The sequence below is a fragment of the Ranitomeya variabilis genome, chromosome 7 (genome assembly GCF_051348905.1).
Source record: "Ranitomeya variabilis isolate aRanVar5 chromosome 7, aRanVar5.hap1, whole genome shotgun sequence".
In the NCBI taxonomy this organism is placed as follows: domain Eukaryota; kingdom Metazoa; phylum Chordata; class Amphibia; order Anura; family Dendrobatidae; genus Ranitomeya; species Ranitomeya variabilis.
The window spans coordinates 147,733,347-147,748,822 of record NC_135238.1 but is presented as its reverse complement, the minus strand read 5'-3'; the positions used below and the strand labels follow the sequence as shown (position 1 = coordinate 147,748,822).

At 45.4% G+C, this 15,476-nt stretch overlaps 1 protein-coding gene across 5 annotated transcripts in view; it reads right to left on the bottom strand.

Moving 5' to 3' along the window:
• The window catches only part of RAPH1 (Ras association (RalGDS/AF-6) and pleckstrin homology domains 1), a 159,241-nt gene that overhangs the window by 72,076 nt on the left and 71,689 nt on the right, over positions 1–15,476 (bottom strand). For all 5 annotated transcript variants that reach the window (XM_077271979.1, XM_077271981.1, XM_077271982.1 and 2 more), the window contains exons 2-3: positions 2,005–2,124; positions 61–166 (exon numbers count right to left, since the gene is read on the bottom strand). In XM_077271979.1, the coding sequence (XP_077128094.1) occupies positions 61–166; positions 2,005–2,124 (226 nt within the window). The remainder of the gene's footprint in view (positions 1–60; positions 167–2,004; positions 2,125–15,476) is intronic.

Here is a 15,476-nt window from a genome sequence, read left to right as displayed (position 1 = left end):
GGAAGGGAGTACCCCGCCATGTGTTCCCGTAGACATATTGTGCCGACGTGCGTCTCTTACCACTTATGTTGTACATAGAAAACCTATATGAGAAGTTAGCGAGGTTGGTCTCCTGGCGCAGAGGGGATCTCTTCACTGGTTCTTCTGGCTTCTCAGTATCCAGACTCTAAGCACATAAAAAGGAACACGGGGTTATATAAGGTCAAAGATTACCAGTACCTAGGTATATTATACCCAGAACCTCGACAACCCTAAAACCAAGCTATGCTGTTAAACTCACCTTAAGACATGTACTTGTAGGGTATAGGGATTGATGACCAATCTATAGACTAGATCATCACTAGCAGATTGGTGGGGATTTGACACCCGGCACCCCATGATTAGTTACTGCGGCGTCGGCCTGATGTAAACACTTTAAATGGTGCAGTGCTCAGCAGCTCTATTCAGAGTGTAGCGGGGTCGCTGCTGGGTGCTGCAGCACAAGTGCTATTCTTTTTAATAGTAGCTGTGCTGCAGTAGCCGGCAATAACTGGCAGCGACCACTACAATGTGAATAGGGCCAAGCTCCGCAACACTATTCAAAGTGTTCACATCCGGCCGCTGCTGGAGCAAATAATGGTTAATCATTGGAGTGTCGCACCCCCACTGATCTGCTATGGATAAGGATTGGTCATCGATACCGGAGCTCAGACAACCCCTTTAATATGCCATGACTACATTTATCAATGCACCCCTCTGTGGTATTGGGTTTATATAGCGTCCATAGGTTAAGTTTAGTGCAGAATTGCTTTATAGAGGCTCCTTCACACATCATGGATTTTTCTTGTCTTGTTCTCTTGTGGTGAGGAAAAAAAATATATCGGGAAATTTGTATTGTAAAAAAATTGTCTGTTTCAATGGGTTCATTGCTTGGATGATGGAAAGGAGCAAGAACTTGTTTTTTTTACATGGCAAGCTAACACTTTTATTCATAGTAGGTTGGGGTACAAATATTTTGATAGCTTCCTATTGGAGTTTTTGCAGTGATGCGGTGAATGAAAAAACGCGAGCATTTACATTTATTTTCGGGATTAATTACATATTTATTGTTAACAGGGTACACTTTTAGGGACATGGCGATACTAAACATTTTATTTTACAATTTTTAATGATGGGTGGGAGCCATCAATTTTTATATATGTGTTTCCATATTTAAAAAAAATAGATATTTTTACTGTACTTTTCAGTCCCCTTGGGGAACCTGCGATCTGATTGCCTATACATTATATTGCAGTGTATAGGAAAAATCACAATGGACTTCAATGTTGGACAGTCATGACAGGCACAAGAGTCTTCAGTAGACTCTGGCTGACATACCTAGCCATTGGCGCCCTGCGACTGCGTTGCGGGGGAGCAATGGGTGTTTGGAACCGTGTGCCCCCTTAGGATGAATGCTATTAAGTGCTGCTGTAAGAGATTGTTGGCGGTCAATTAAGGAGTTAAGAGCAATGGGTGGAGGTCTACTGCACACTTAGCTGTTAGTGATGATGAAGGTGGAATAACCCAGCCATCATCTTCCGGGAATTAACATTCCCAGCTCCAGCATCAAAGACTATGTCCAATGTCAGGAAGGGGTTAAGGGGAATTTACACAGGGCGATAATCACCTGATCAATAATTCACTACTATTACTCAGTATGAACAGATCTAGTGATTTAAAATAAAATATTTTTTGCTCATTTATTGATCGTAACTTTCAGATGGTCATACAAATTATGATTTGGTGTTTACACATCCCCTCATGTAAACGGGAATCTGTCCATTGCATCTACTGGGAACTGTACTACAGGAAAAAATGATGGATTACAAAAAAGGAACACGTAAATGAGGCCATATGCAACTGCTAAATCGCAGATTGCCGCTCATTACAGTCTATGGCTCTAACCGCCACAGCCTGGATGTGGTCACTAAAGCGATAAGAAGGAAAATATAGAAGAAGAATTAGATAATGATCTCATCTTTTTACCTGGGTCAGCTTGTCCAGCTCCCCTAGCCAGGCTCCAAACATCTTGTCCAGGTCTTGGTCTTCTTTATCGCTGTCCTCTTCTGCTCCATGATCGATCTCTTCATCTGATAACTGCTCCATCTGGAAGAGTCCATAGAATTTTATGACATACAAAAAATGAGCTAAAGTCAGCATTCTTCTGAAGAGCAGCATATAAAATGGCCTTTATTCCATGATATATTAATGATCAGGACCAAGGAAGGTCTGGGGTACCTAGATAGCCCACTAGAGGAAATTCTTCTGATGGCCCAACTTCCAATGGCACAGATCCTGTCAACACAGATTTTCTTGGACAAGTGTCGTCTTTGGTTTTCAGAGATAGGACTCGTACCTACGATATTCTATGGGGCTGTGCACGTCAGATTTTTATTCGAGTGTCGGATCAAAATCATCTATGGGAGTCTAAGGTTGTGCAAAAAAATAATTTAAAAAATCGGTCGGCACTTGGATGAAATTTCACAGACTGACACGAGTGAAGAACTTGTTTGTTTTTTTCTCCTCAATCGAGAAAAACGGTTTGATTATTCCGATCAGAGTATCATCACTTCTTAGGGCGTGTAGAACATGTTCATGTGACCCTATGCTTAATGTCATTGCAATCTTTGCTGCTGTGATAGCACATTATTAACAGGAGAAATGATTATCAGGATATCAATACACCTAGTGGTGATTGGCACCTAGTGGTCTTCTGCTGGCCCATCATCCTGAGGGAGGACCTTTTTTGGGCCAGCCCTACCCTGTGTAGACCCCTAATGTAAAGATGCCTGCATAGCCTACATGCTTACTGAAAGGTGTGCATGGCCTGGAAGACCCCTGCTGCAATCTAAGGAAGGAACAATATGGATTTTACCCCTCTGATACCTTTTTTTTCAGCTGATAAGTGCTATCAGATGTGCCTCACATTCTTAAATTCCCTCACTCCTCCATTGAAGTTACACGCGTGTTTGCCTGTGCATGTTAATGTGGAAGTGAGATCTGATAACCCTTGGCTACGTAAGGGCATCCGACTGCCAAATGATCAGCGGCAGTTTTCCGGGTTGAACATGAATATTATGTCAATAGAGCAAGAAGAGATAAGAGGTTGGCAGACGCATCTGATTCTGCTCATCTCCAGGATAATAAGATAATTAGGGTGGAATAGTAGGAGCTTTCATATCCTCCGATGATAAACCTCTGCCGTGCCTCATATCCATTGATGAGGCATCTACGCCAACTGGCCCGAAAAGATATATGCCCAAGCTCCCTAGCAAAAAGGAAAAATAATTGCCAGCGCTGAGCATGAACTGTGTGGCCCATGGATGAAGACGTAGGAATACAATAACGCTGTATACTCGGTGTGCGCTGTTCAGATTCTCCACCACACATCCCCATTTCCTGTTATTGTGGTTTCCGCTGCAGGCCTCCTAAACCCCATAGATAACACCAAGACTTTATGACCTACAAATCTCTCCATAAATTATACAGAGAAACAAAAGGAACAAAAAACACTAAAGAAACCACAGCACAAACTGAAGGCAGTTTCATTGGCTTTTTACTTCGGTCTGGCACATTTTTTGGAGTGTTTAGTATATCTGACGAAGCAGAACCCTACAATTGTGAACTAAGGGGGTAAGGCAAAGCCCCCATTAGAGCTGACTGTCACTGTGTCACAGATACTGCACCCATAGACCACTCTATAAAGAGCATGTATACATAATAGTGTAAAACGGCAATCATGGTGCATAACCCAAACCTACACCCCCACTGTAAAGTCCTGAGAACAATGCCAATACTGATGGGTACACTGTGCCACACAAAAGAGGCTGACTTTATTCCAAGACGAAAAAAAAAAAGAGAACAAACAGAATCATAGAGCCCCTGCAAAACTTTCCCTTCTGCTGTGCCAGCAAGACTGATGACTACAAGTAAAGGCAAAGTGCTCCATTGATTTGGTATTTTTAACTTTAGCGGAATGCTGATAAAGCAAAGTATGATCAAGTCACTTCCTGGGACAGTCTGCACAGACACCACACATTACAGCAACGCATGGATAGGATTTACTGTCTTCAGATATCTCGCTTACTGTACAATTGCAGAATAGACAGCCATAGACCTTAAAGAACGTGTGTGGGGGAGGGGGACGGGACTGTGATTACAATTTTATTTGTATGGGGGCTCTTGCACTGTCCCCCTCACAGATGTTGGAGGAGGGAACGATCAGATATGCTAAATTTATAGTCCCGATCCTTTTGCTCTTCCAGCACATAAGACATAAGTGTCTGGAAGTGGCGTAAAACCTTCTATTCAGGACACCTACATATTTGGCCAAACTGAGAAACGTGTACTGGAGGAGTCAGGAGGAAAATTATGTCGACCAAAGGAGCATTCAGTGGATTCGGCCATTGGTCATTCTGAGGAAGCATCTCAAGCATCTGCAAGACGTGCAGTGCCAATCACTTCTGTTTGGCTTTCTTTGGAAGAGATATGGCTGCACTTTTATTTTCAGTGGCAGACCAAGCCGTGACCTAGAAAAAAAGAAAAAGATGGTACTATAGGGGGAAAAAATCTACCAGTGCACACAGGGCATCATCTAGGATAGACAGGAAAAGGGATTTAGAGCAAAAAATAAGACTACTAATCTGGAGTTGTGGCGTTGAGTCCACCACAACTTGGAGAGCTTGGGCTTTATAGACTCATAGTGCCGGCAGATCCTTCCAGAAATCATTATGAAGAACATTAATTTGGAATAGAATGATCTGTTCATGTGGCACTATCATATATACGTATCAGGTATCTTCCTTTGTTTTCAGATTCAGTGATTCCGTGGAAATGAAAAAGGGTCCATCGTGTTGCTCCCGGAAGCAACAGTGTGGATCTTCTTCCTTGTCCATGGAACTACCCAACCAGGAAAACAAAAAAACAAAGGAAGTTACTCCATATGGGACAACCTCCTTTGATACTGGACAGCATCGGCCAAAGAATCATGTTCTCCCAAACAAATGTTCTAGAAGATGAGTAGAGTCAAGCAGAGATGACGTGGCACTTTCCTAGTTCTGCATCCACTTACTACTAACAACGTCCAGACATTCACGTAACAGACGCTGACCCCTACTCTGAAATATTCCCTTTATAGCTGTAAGTAGCTGGAGGTTTCTGCGCTCACACTCCTAACTGAACATCACTAAATATTAATTCTAATAATATCCTGATCACTCTGGTATAAAGGTGAGCTGCTCGGTGCGGAGGCTCACCCCATGACATCTGGTAGATGCCATCACTGACTAGATCTTGTCTCTATTTTATCTCCTGCCCGATGTCAGGTTCATTCTTGTAGTAGACTCTAACCTTTTTAATGCAAAAGGGAAAAACAGCTGTTTCCTCTATTACCAAATAATCCACAGTGAAAAGGAGCAGGAACCGTCCCTCTATAATCCGGCCTATACCCCACAACCATGTGCAGCTTGTCAGAGCTACTTGACATTTCACAGAATCACATCCATCAGCTTTATGCGTTTTCCATATTACCAGCGATTCCCCATGTAAGGACATGCGCTATAGTAAATGTCAGAGCATGAGGCCTGCTAAGCATTTCTGACAAGTGATGTCTTCCCATCAATATGACATGGCACAAGCTATAAAACTATACGTGAAAGAATCGCTCACGTTATTAGACCTATATATGTGCCATGTACAAGTGATCAAGTCACAATGAGAAACTCCGATACTGCCCAAACGCCTTCCCTAGGTCTGTGCTCACATTGGGCTTTTACCCTCTATAAAGTATGTGCATGATGACCCATTGCGAGGTTCTCCATGATGGAGGTATTAAATGAGTGCCACTTATCTGGTTACGGATCCATCGCCCATAGAATGTAATGGTACTGGTTTTACAGATATGCCATAAAAGCCTATTGGAGTAGTGGGTGTACCAAGTTATTCCATACCTTTTTGGGATAGGACTATGGTCAGACAGAGGCCATAGAGTCCTATGAACACATTTAGCGCATACATCAGGAGCACTCGAAGCCTTCTAATATCCAAGTGAGGAAACATGTAAAATTTGTCATCCTTATGAAATTTATGCGAAACAAAAAAAACTACCGGTATGGGACCGGCTCCTCTAGCCATAGGATGCACAGATCCCCTTTTCAGAAAGACAAATATCGTTATTATCGTGCCCAAAGAAAACTGCAGCCAACAGCACGAGATGCAGTGAAAAATAATAGGGCCCAAAAGTCAAGAATGGCGCACAATACACAACACTATGCTGCCGTTTCTGCGGTGTAATGCATATTTCAGCAGACATAGTCTGAACATATCGTTTTGCAGTCACTTTAAAATGAACATGCTCCTACACATTGCCCGTATATCAACTTAGGCTCCGGCTCATTTCTTTAGTTTTGCTGTAGTTTCTTGTACAAACAAGGGCGCGTCTCCCCCATTTTGGAGCCAGGCATTTCATCTACAGTTGAAATCAGAAGGTTACATACACTATGTAAAAAGACTCACCTGCATGTTTTTTCAATATCTGACATGAAATCAGAATAAACCTTTCCCGTTTTAGGTCAGTTAGGATTACCATAATTATTACTATTTGCCAAATGTCAGCATAATGAGAGAGAATGCTTTAAAGAATTTTTATTACTTATTATACGATGGGGAATTGGGAACCAATGAAGGGATTTGCAGAGGGGAGAATTGGAGAAGTTTTGAGGAGAAAGATGAATTAGTCAGGCAGCAGAGTTAAGGACGGACTGGAGAGGTGCGAGAGTGTTAGTAGGTATACCACAGAGGAGGATGTTGCAGTGGTCAAGGCGGGAGATGATGAGGGCATGCACAAGCATTTTAGTAGATTGAGATTTGAGGAAAGGACGGATTCTGGAAATATTTTTGAGCTGGAGGCGACAGGAGGTGAAGAGAGCTTGGATGTGCAGTTTGAAGGACAGAGCAGAGTCAAGGGTTAAGAAATTTAGAAAAATGAATAGGGACTAATCAAAATCCGTTGTGCACATATAATCCCTTTAAAACTTAGCTTTTAATACCTAATAAATATATAAAACCCTGACCCAAAACAAACCTTGGTTTGTAAAAATGTGCAAAAAACACCACATAAATGATCACCTGTTTAAAATACTGTACTACAACCTACTGTTCCGGCCTGCCTTGCTGTGGAGGTTGGCACCCTAAGAAGCGATTTTTTGGCGCCCCCACTCAACGCAGGCTGTCCCTCTCTCCCCTACAATGTCCCTATATATATAAGGAGGGAAAACAATATAGTGGAGAACAGCAGTGAAAATATAGGATATGTAAAATATAAAGTGCAGACAGTAAATAAATTAGATTAAACAGGTGCCTCCAAATGCTATATAGATAGTCCACCACACAGCTAAGCCATAATCCATTAGTGTCATTCAGTCCATCAATGACTATATCTGTCCCATGCCATTAATGGACATACCATGTCATATATATAATAACCAAGGGACCAGCCCAAACGGATCCAAATATGTTAATACACAAAATAGAAATAAAGTGACTTAGCGTGCGTTGGTATTGCCCCCAATTGGGGGCAATACCAACGCACGCTAAGTCACTTTATTTCTATTTTGTGTATTAACATATTTGGATCCGTTTGGGCTGGTCCCTTGGTTATTATATATATGACATGGTATGTCCATTAATGGCATGGGACAGATATAGTCATTGATGGACTGAATGACACTAATGGATTATGGCTTAGCTGTGTGGTGGACTATCTATATAGCATTTGGAGGCACCTGTTTAATCTAATTTATTTACTGTCTGCACTTTATATTTTACATATCCTATATTTTCACTGCTGTTCTCCACTATATTGTTTTCCCTCCTTATATATATATAGGGACATTGTAGGGGAGAGAGGGACAGCCTGCGTTGAGTGGGGGCGCCAAAAAATCGCTTCTTAGGGTGCCAACCTCCACAGCAAGGCAGGCCGGAACAGTAGGTTGTAGTACAGTATTTTAAACAGGTGATCATTTATGTGGTGTTTTTTGCACATTTTTACAAACCAAGGTTTGTTTTGGGTCAGGGTTTTATATATTTATTAGGTATTAAAAGCTAAGTTTTAAAGGGATTATATGTGCACAACAGAGTCAAGGGTTACTCCGAGACAGCGGATTCCCAGTACAGGGGAAAACATGCTGTCATTTATTGTGATAGATAGATCAGGTATGGAAGATGCGTGAGAAGGAGGAAAGATAAGTTCAGATTTGTCCACATTGAGCTTGAAGAGGCGAGAGGAGAAGAAGGAGGATATAGCTGATAGACACTCTGGGATTCTGGACAGCAGAGAGGTGACATCTGGGCCAGATAGGTAGATCTGAGCGTCATCAGCGTATAGGTGGTACTGGAAGCCATATGACTTTATGAGTTGTCCCAGGCCAAGGATATAGATAAAGTCCTAGGACAGAGCCTTGAGGAGCTCCAACTGAGAGAGTGCAGTGTGAGGAGGTAGTGTGGGAGTGTGAGATGTTAAATGTGCGGTTGGAAAGGTATGAGGAGATCCAGGATAGGGAGAGGTCTTTGAGGCCAGAGGAGGAGAGGATCTGCAGTAGGAGACAATGGTCAACTGTGTTGAAGAGAGAGGACAGGTCTAGAAGGAGGAGTATAGAGAAATGTCTGTTAGCTTTGGTTGTAAATAAATTGTTAGTAATTTTGGTCAGGTCAGTTTCAGTGGAATGATGGGGACAGAAGCCAAATTGTAGGTTGTCGAAGAGCAAGTTAGATGAGAGGTTGGAGGAAAGCCTAGAGTGGATGTGCTGCTCAAGTAGTTTGGAAGCGACTGGGAGCAGCGATATAGGGCGATAGCTGGACATAGCCATCGGCTCGAGGGATGGCTTTTTGAGGATAGGCATGATTGTTGCAGAAGAAGGGAAGGTACCACAAGTTAGTGATAGGTTGAAGAGATGGGTTGGGGACGGGATGCGTGTGGTTGTGAGGTTGATGAGGAGGTGGGATGGGGTAAAGTGCACAAATGGTGAGGTGTGATTTGGAGAGGAGATCAGTAAGTGCTCCTTCAGTGATGTTGGAGAGGGAGGTTATGGGGAAGGGTATTGGTTTGGTATACAAAGGGGTTGTGGTCGTTGAACAATAAAGTCTTTCCTTGTTTGGGCGATCTTATTTTTGAAGTGTGTGGCAAAGTCCTCAGCATAGATGAGGGAGGTTGGAGGGGGCAGTGGGGGGCGGAGGAGGGAGTTAAAAGTGTTGAATAACTGTTTGGGGTTGTAGGATAAGTAAGATATGAGGGTTGTGAAGTAGGCCTGTTTAGCAGAGGTGAGAGCCGTTCTGAATGAGAGTGTTGCCTCTTTGAAATCGATTAAGTTATCTTGCCAATGTGTTTTCTTCCAACGCAGCTCCGCAACTCTGGAACTTGTTGAAGCTTTTTAGTGAGGTTATTGTGCTAGGGTTGTCTACTGATTTGTCGCACTCTGCCATTCACGAGAGGGGTGACCAAGTCAATAGCAGATGCGAGAGTGGCATTGTAGGAAGCAGGGGCGCTGTGTCGTGGAGTAAAGATATGGAGTCCGAGAGCATGTGAGTGTCTAGATGTCCGAGGTTTCTGCGGGGTGCGCATGTTGCTGGACATGGGTGACAGGTGAGGAGGACAGGGATGAGAAAGTGAGTAAATAGTGGTCAGATAGGGGGAGAGGAGAGGTTGTGAGGATAGATAGTAAGCAGAGACAGATGAAGATAAGATCTACTGTACCGGTATGTCCATAATATTTATATGTACTCTTTGCTATTTACTACAGGGTATATGCAGGGTACATGCTCTTTTTCTTGCCTTCTAAAATGTGAAACTACGGTACATATTCACAAGAGGACTGTCAAACCCGATATAAAATTAGTAGGTCTCAAAACAGTACAATGTAGAGCTCTATGGAGCACATTATGGACCCTACAACACCACATCCACCTAACTGCTGGACTGCCACAGGGCTCATTCTTCCCGCGTCCAGTGCAGAGTGCGCGCACACACACACGCACGCACGCACACGCACACACACACACACACACGCGCACGCACACCCGTGTCCATTATTGTCTGTACAGCTGAAGTCATGTCATGCAGCCAGTCCGTGAGCTCAGCAACTCAGAGCGGCTTGCGGCTTTTGTTAAAAAACACGTTAAAGTGTCATAATGACATTATTGTGCTGTATTCCTCACATGTTGCAGCTATAAAGAGCCGTGGAGAGATTTCATAAAACAGTCCCAAATGTGTTTTGGCTCCGGCAGCTCTTTGGGAAGAACGGATCCATCACGACGCGTTTCCTGGGTGCTCTGCCAGAGAAATAAAGCAGCTAATTGTTTTATTAAGAAGCCTAATGCAGTGCTTGACAGTGCAATGCAGGATAGTAAAATCGCTAAGGATGCCGTGTCATCGGGTTTCTAAAACTTGCCTCAGACACGACTATAAATCCTGTCCACTTCCTCCAGAGAATTCCCACTACAACATAATAAGGCCCCAACCATTTAAATAGAAGCCCCCCATACAGCAAATATCCCTCCAGGAGAATGTGTCAGGGGGATTAGGAAAAGCCATTAAGGAAACTGGATTATTCCTAAATGTTTGTCATTTACGAGCCATTACTCACATGTTAGTGCCATATTGATTACTTTGTAGGGCTGACATCTCGCAGACAGTGGACTTTTATAGAACACCATATTTCTTGGCTGACACAGACACGTCAGAATAGGAGAAATCACTGTATAACAGGAATAGCAAACCTCGGCTGTCCCAATATAAACGGAGGAATCTGTGACCCCCGGGCGTCACTTACTGGAAAGAAGTCTCTACCATTGTGTAATAATTAGAACGGGTCAGTTACCTAAAGAAGACACTGCTTACAAGCTACTGATACATTGACGCTGGGGGCAATTCTTCACGTCTGACCCCAGGACCACCACCTACCCTGCAGATCATGGCTGACATCAGCTTTTCTGATCAGAACGCGCTTTTTAAAGTGAAGACTCTGTTTTGTGATTATTTAGACATACTAGATATTAAAGGGATATTTGTCATCATGTGTTTTTTGCCACCCAATCTGAGATGTTGAGACAGAGACCCCAATTGCAGTGATGTGTCACTTACTGGGCTGTCTGCTATAGTTGTGATAAAATTACAGCAGGAGATTAAATTACTAGAAAACAAGTTAGCCTACTGCCAGATATTCATGAGCTCTGCATAAACTGTACCCAATAATGATTGGCCTCTTTCTGCCTATGCACAGTGTACACAGCAAGCTGCCAATCACTGGCGTGTGGGTTATACAGGGCTCAGCATTTAGAGAATTGCTGGAGCTGCAGCACAGAAAACTGGGATTCTATCAATAATGCAGCAAAGAGCCCAGTAAGTGACAGATTGCTGTAATCAGGGTCTCTGCCCCTACCTTATGTTGCTCTCATATGGGTTAGCAAAAACCTGGCGACAGATTCCATTTAAAGTATTTTCTTAAGCCATTTAATGACAATCCAATGTAACACCAGAAAGTAACATGAATTCTTCCACTCATCTACTGACATGTAGCAAGGATACAACTGCACAATCCACCACCCCAGATCACTGGTAAGGACAAGTTCACATGCTACGTAAGGCTTCTTTTCACAAAATGACCTGAAGTACGGTGATTTGTGAAATCCACAGCATTTGCGGATGGCATTCACAGCAGAACAGAGCATGTTGTAATGAAGAGCATTCAGGAGCAGATTACTACAATGAAATGTCAGAATCCCGCTTTATGAAAGGAAGTGTTTTAATCTTCCTGTATTTGGAGAGGCCATCGAGTCAAAACGCTTCCTGTTTCCATTCTCTTGGGAAAAGTCATCCATGGAATTGATGCGTGAGAAAAGAACGAGAAGTCAAAAAATGTGATTTGTGGAATTCAGATTCCGTAAATGTGCTGGAAATCTATATACATCTGCTCCACCGACTAGAACGTCTGTATGTAATACGGATACGAAAACATGGCAACTACGTGAAATCCTGCGTATAAAGGGAACCTGACAGCCCGATCTATGGGCAACATGCATCAGGCACCGGCTGCATCATCTCAGCCCCGTCTGTTTGACTCTCAAATGCTGCGGCATTTCTGGGAAAAATCTACTGTACATTAAGGCCTCATTAACACATTTATTTATTATGCATTGCTTATATAGCGCTGTCATATTCCATAGCGCTTTACATACATTATTATTGCTGTCCCCATTGGGGCTCACAATCTAGATTCCCCATCAGTAGGTCTCTGGAGTGTGGGAGGAGACAGAAGGAAACTCACAGGAACAGGGGAGAACATACAAACTCCTTGGGGAGAACATACAAACTCCTTGCAGATGTTGTCCTTGGTGGAATTTGAACCCAGGACCCTAGCACTGGAAGGCTGCATTGCTAACCACTGAGCCACCGTGCTGCCTACGCGTCAGTATTTTGCATTAGTGTTTGTATGCCAAACCCAGGAGGGGGACTTACAGAGAAAAACTAAAATTGAAAACCTGACCCCTGTTGTATGTTTTGCAGACACTCCTGGCCATAGCAGACAAACACAGGTGAAATACTGATCACAAATACCAATGTGTAAAGGGGGCCTTAAACGTTACAGGGGTAAAGCCGTGCTGGAGGGCGCCTGGCAGCTCATCCCCACCGGTGACTGACAGGTCATACACGCTCCTCGGGTGAGTGGGCGCCTGGCAGCTCGTCCCCACCGGTGACTGACAGGTCATACACGCTCATCGGGTGAGTGGGCGCCTGGCAGCTCGTCCCCACCGGTGACTGACAGGTCATACACGCTCATCGGGTGAGTGGGCGCCTGGCAGCTCGTCCCCACCGGTGACTGACAGGTCATACACGCTCCTCGGTTGAGTGGGCGCCTGGTAGCTCGTCCCCACGGGTGACTGACAGGTCATACACGCTCATCGGGTGAGTGGGCGCCTGGCAGCTCGTCCCCACCGGTGACTGACAGGTCATACATGCTCCTCTGGTGAGTGGGCGCCTGGCAGCTAGTCCCCACGGATGACTGAGAGGTCATACACGCTCCTCGGGTGAGTGGGCGCCTGGCAGCTCGTCCCCACCGGAGACTGACAGGTCAAACAGGCTCCTCTGGTGAGTGGGTGCCTGGCAGCTCGTCCCCACGGGTGACTGACAGGTCATACACGCTCCTCGGCTGAGTGGGCGCCTGGCAGCTCGTCCCCACGGGTGACTGACAGGTCATACACGCTCCTCGGGTGAGTGGGCGCCTGGCAGCTCGTCCCCACCGGTGACTGACAGGTCATACACGCTCCTCGGGTGAGTGGGCGCCTGGCAGCTCGTCCCCACCGGTGACTGACAGGTCATACACGCTCCTCGGGTACCAGTGACTGACAGGTCATACACGCTCCTCGGGTACCAGTGACTGACAGGTCATACACGCTCCTCGGGTACCAGTGACTGACAGGTCATACACGCTCCTCGGGTACCAGTGACTGACAGGTCATACACGCTCCTCGGGTACCGGTGACTGACAGGTCATACACGCTCCTCGGGTACCGGTGACTGACAGGTCATACACGCTCCTCGGGTACCGGTGACTGACAGGTCATACACGCTCCTCGGGTACCAGTGACTGACAGGTCATACACGCTCCTCGGGTACCGGTGACTGACAGGTCATACACGCTCCTCGGGTACCGGTGACTGACAGGTCATACACGCTCCTCGGGTACCGGTGACTGACAGGTCATACACGCTCCTCGGGTACCGGTGACTGACAGGTCACACACGCACACAGGAAGGGACCTGTCACTGCACTGGAGGAGGTGGGGGATAAGCGAGCTCCGGCCTTTACAACTAGTCTCTCATCTGGCTTTAAAAGTATGTTTTTCTCAGACATGACTCAGCGTTTCAGAGAAAACATACGTATATATCTAATCATCAAAAGGCAGTGCCCCAATACTATGTGTCCATCTTAGTTACAGTGTTATAAGGGCACCAGGGTAATATTACCTGTTGAAATAGAGGCCGCCTAGTCTGAAAGCACAATGTGAAGTCCAGCGATCCGTCACTTACTGGGCGGCTTACTGCAGTTCTGATAAAAATCAATGCTTTACTAGTCCTTTATTAATATCTCCTGCTGATAAACCTGCTGCCATGTAGTCCTCCATATTCATGAGCTCTGAATAACCCCGCCCCCACCACTGACAGGCAGCTTTTTGCCTATGCACAGTGCACACAGAAAGCTGCCAATCAGTGGTGTGGGTGGGGTTACACAGGGCTCAGTATTTAGAGAACTGCTAGATCTGCAACAGAGAAAGCAGCCCAATAAGTGACACATCACTGGAATCAGGGCCTCTGCCCCTACATTATGCTGCTCTCAGATGGGGAGCAAAGACCTAGTGACAGGTTCCCTTTAATGCAGCTGAGCCTACGTTATTGGGTATTGAACCCATTCCAGCCATGTTGCTGCACGCGACAAGTAAATCAGTGACTCCCGGTACGTGTTTTAACAATGCAACAAAATCTCTGGCATTTTCTAGTATTCTAAGCTCCTGGTGAAAAACATTCCTGCTGCAAAAATAAATATATAAATAAAGCTTTTCTGCTCCATTGTCTGTTGCCGTAGTAACCGCCAGGTCTCATTCTCTATATGGATTAACCCTGAAAAGCCAAGTGACTCAGGAAAGAAATCACTTGCAGCAAGGCCAGGACGCCAGATGTAGCTGCAGCAGCAGCATCACTTGTGACGTTGCCGTAGCGACAGGGTAACCGGCCATTGCTTCTGCTTCTCTGTCGCTGACTGTTGGATGAAGATGTAGGAACCTCTGGCTCCCTATCCAACCGTGGCAGCCATGCTGTAGCCAAATGGGCCAAGTACCTAAATACCGACAGACAAGGCAAAAACAGACTTAAAGAGAACCAGTCACATCCTAAAACCCTATTGACCTGTATGTATGGGGTTAATCTGCAGGTTAGTAGCGTTCAGAAGCTGCCCAGCCACCACGTTGTAAGCCTGGCTACCGGGAGGAAATGGACTTTACTCCTCCCGGCAGCCTCCGTCTGTCAGGCAGTGTCGGGGCGCGGTTACAGCTGGTGCTCACTACCACTGAGCGGTGACTGCAGCACCCCTCCGTCTGTCAGGCAGTGTCGGGGCACGGTTACAGCTGGTGCTCACTACCACTGAGCGGTGACTGCAGCACTCCTCCGTCTGTCAGGCAGTGTCGGGCGCGGTTACAGCCGGTGCTCACTACCACTGAGCGGTGACTGCAGCACTCCTCCGTCTGTCAGGCAGTATCAGGGCGTGCTCATTACCACTGAGCGGTGACTGCAGCACCCCTCCGTCTGTCAGGCAGTGTCGGGCGCGGTTACAGCCGGTGCTCACTACCACTGAGCGGTGACTGCAGCACTCCTCCGTCTGTCAGGCAGTGTCAGGGCGTGCTCATTACCACTGA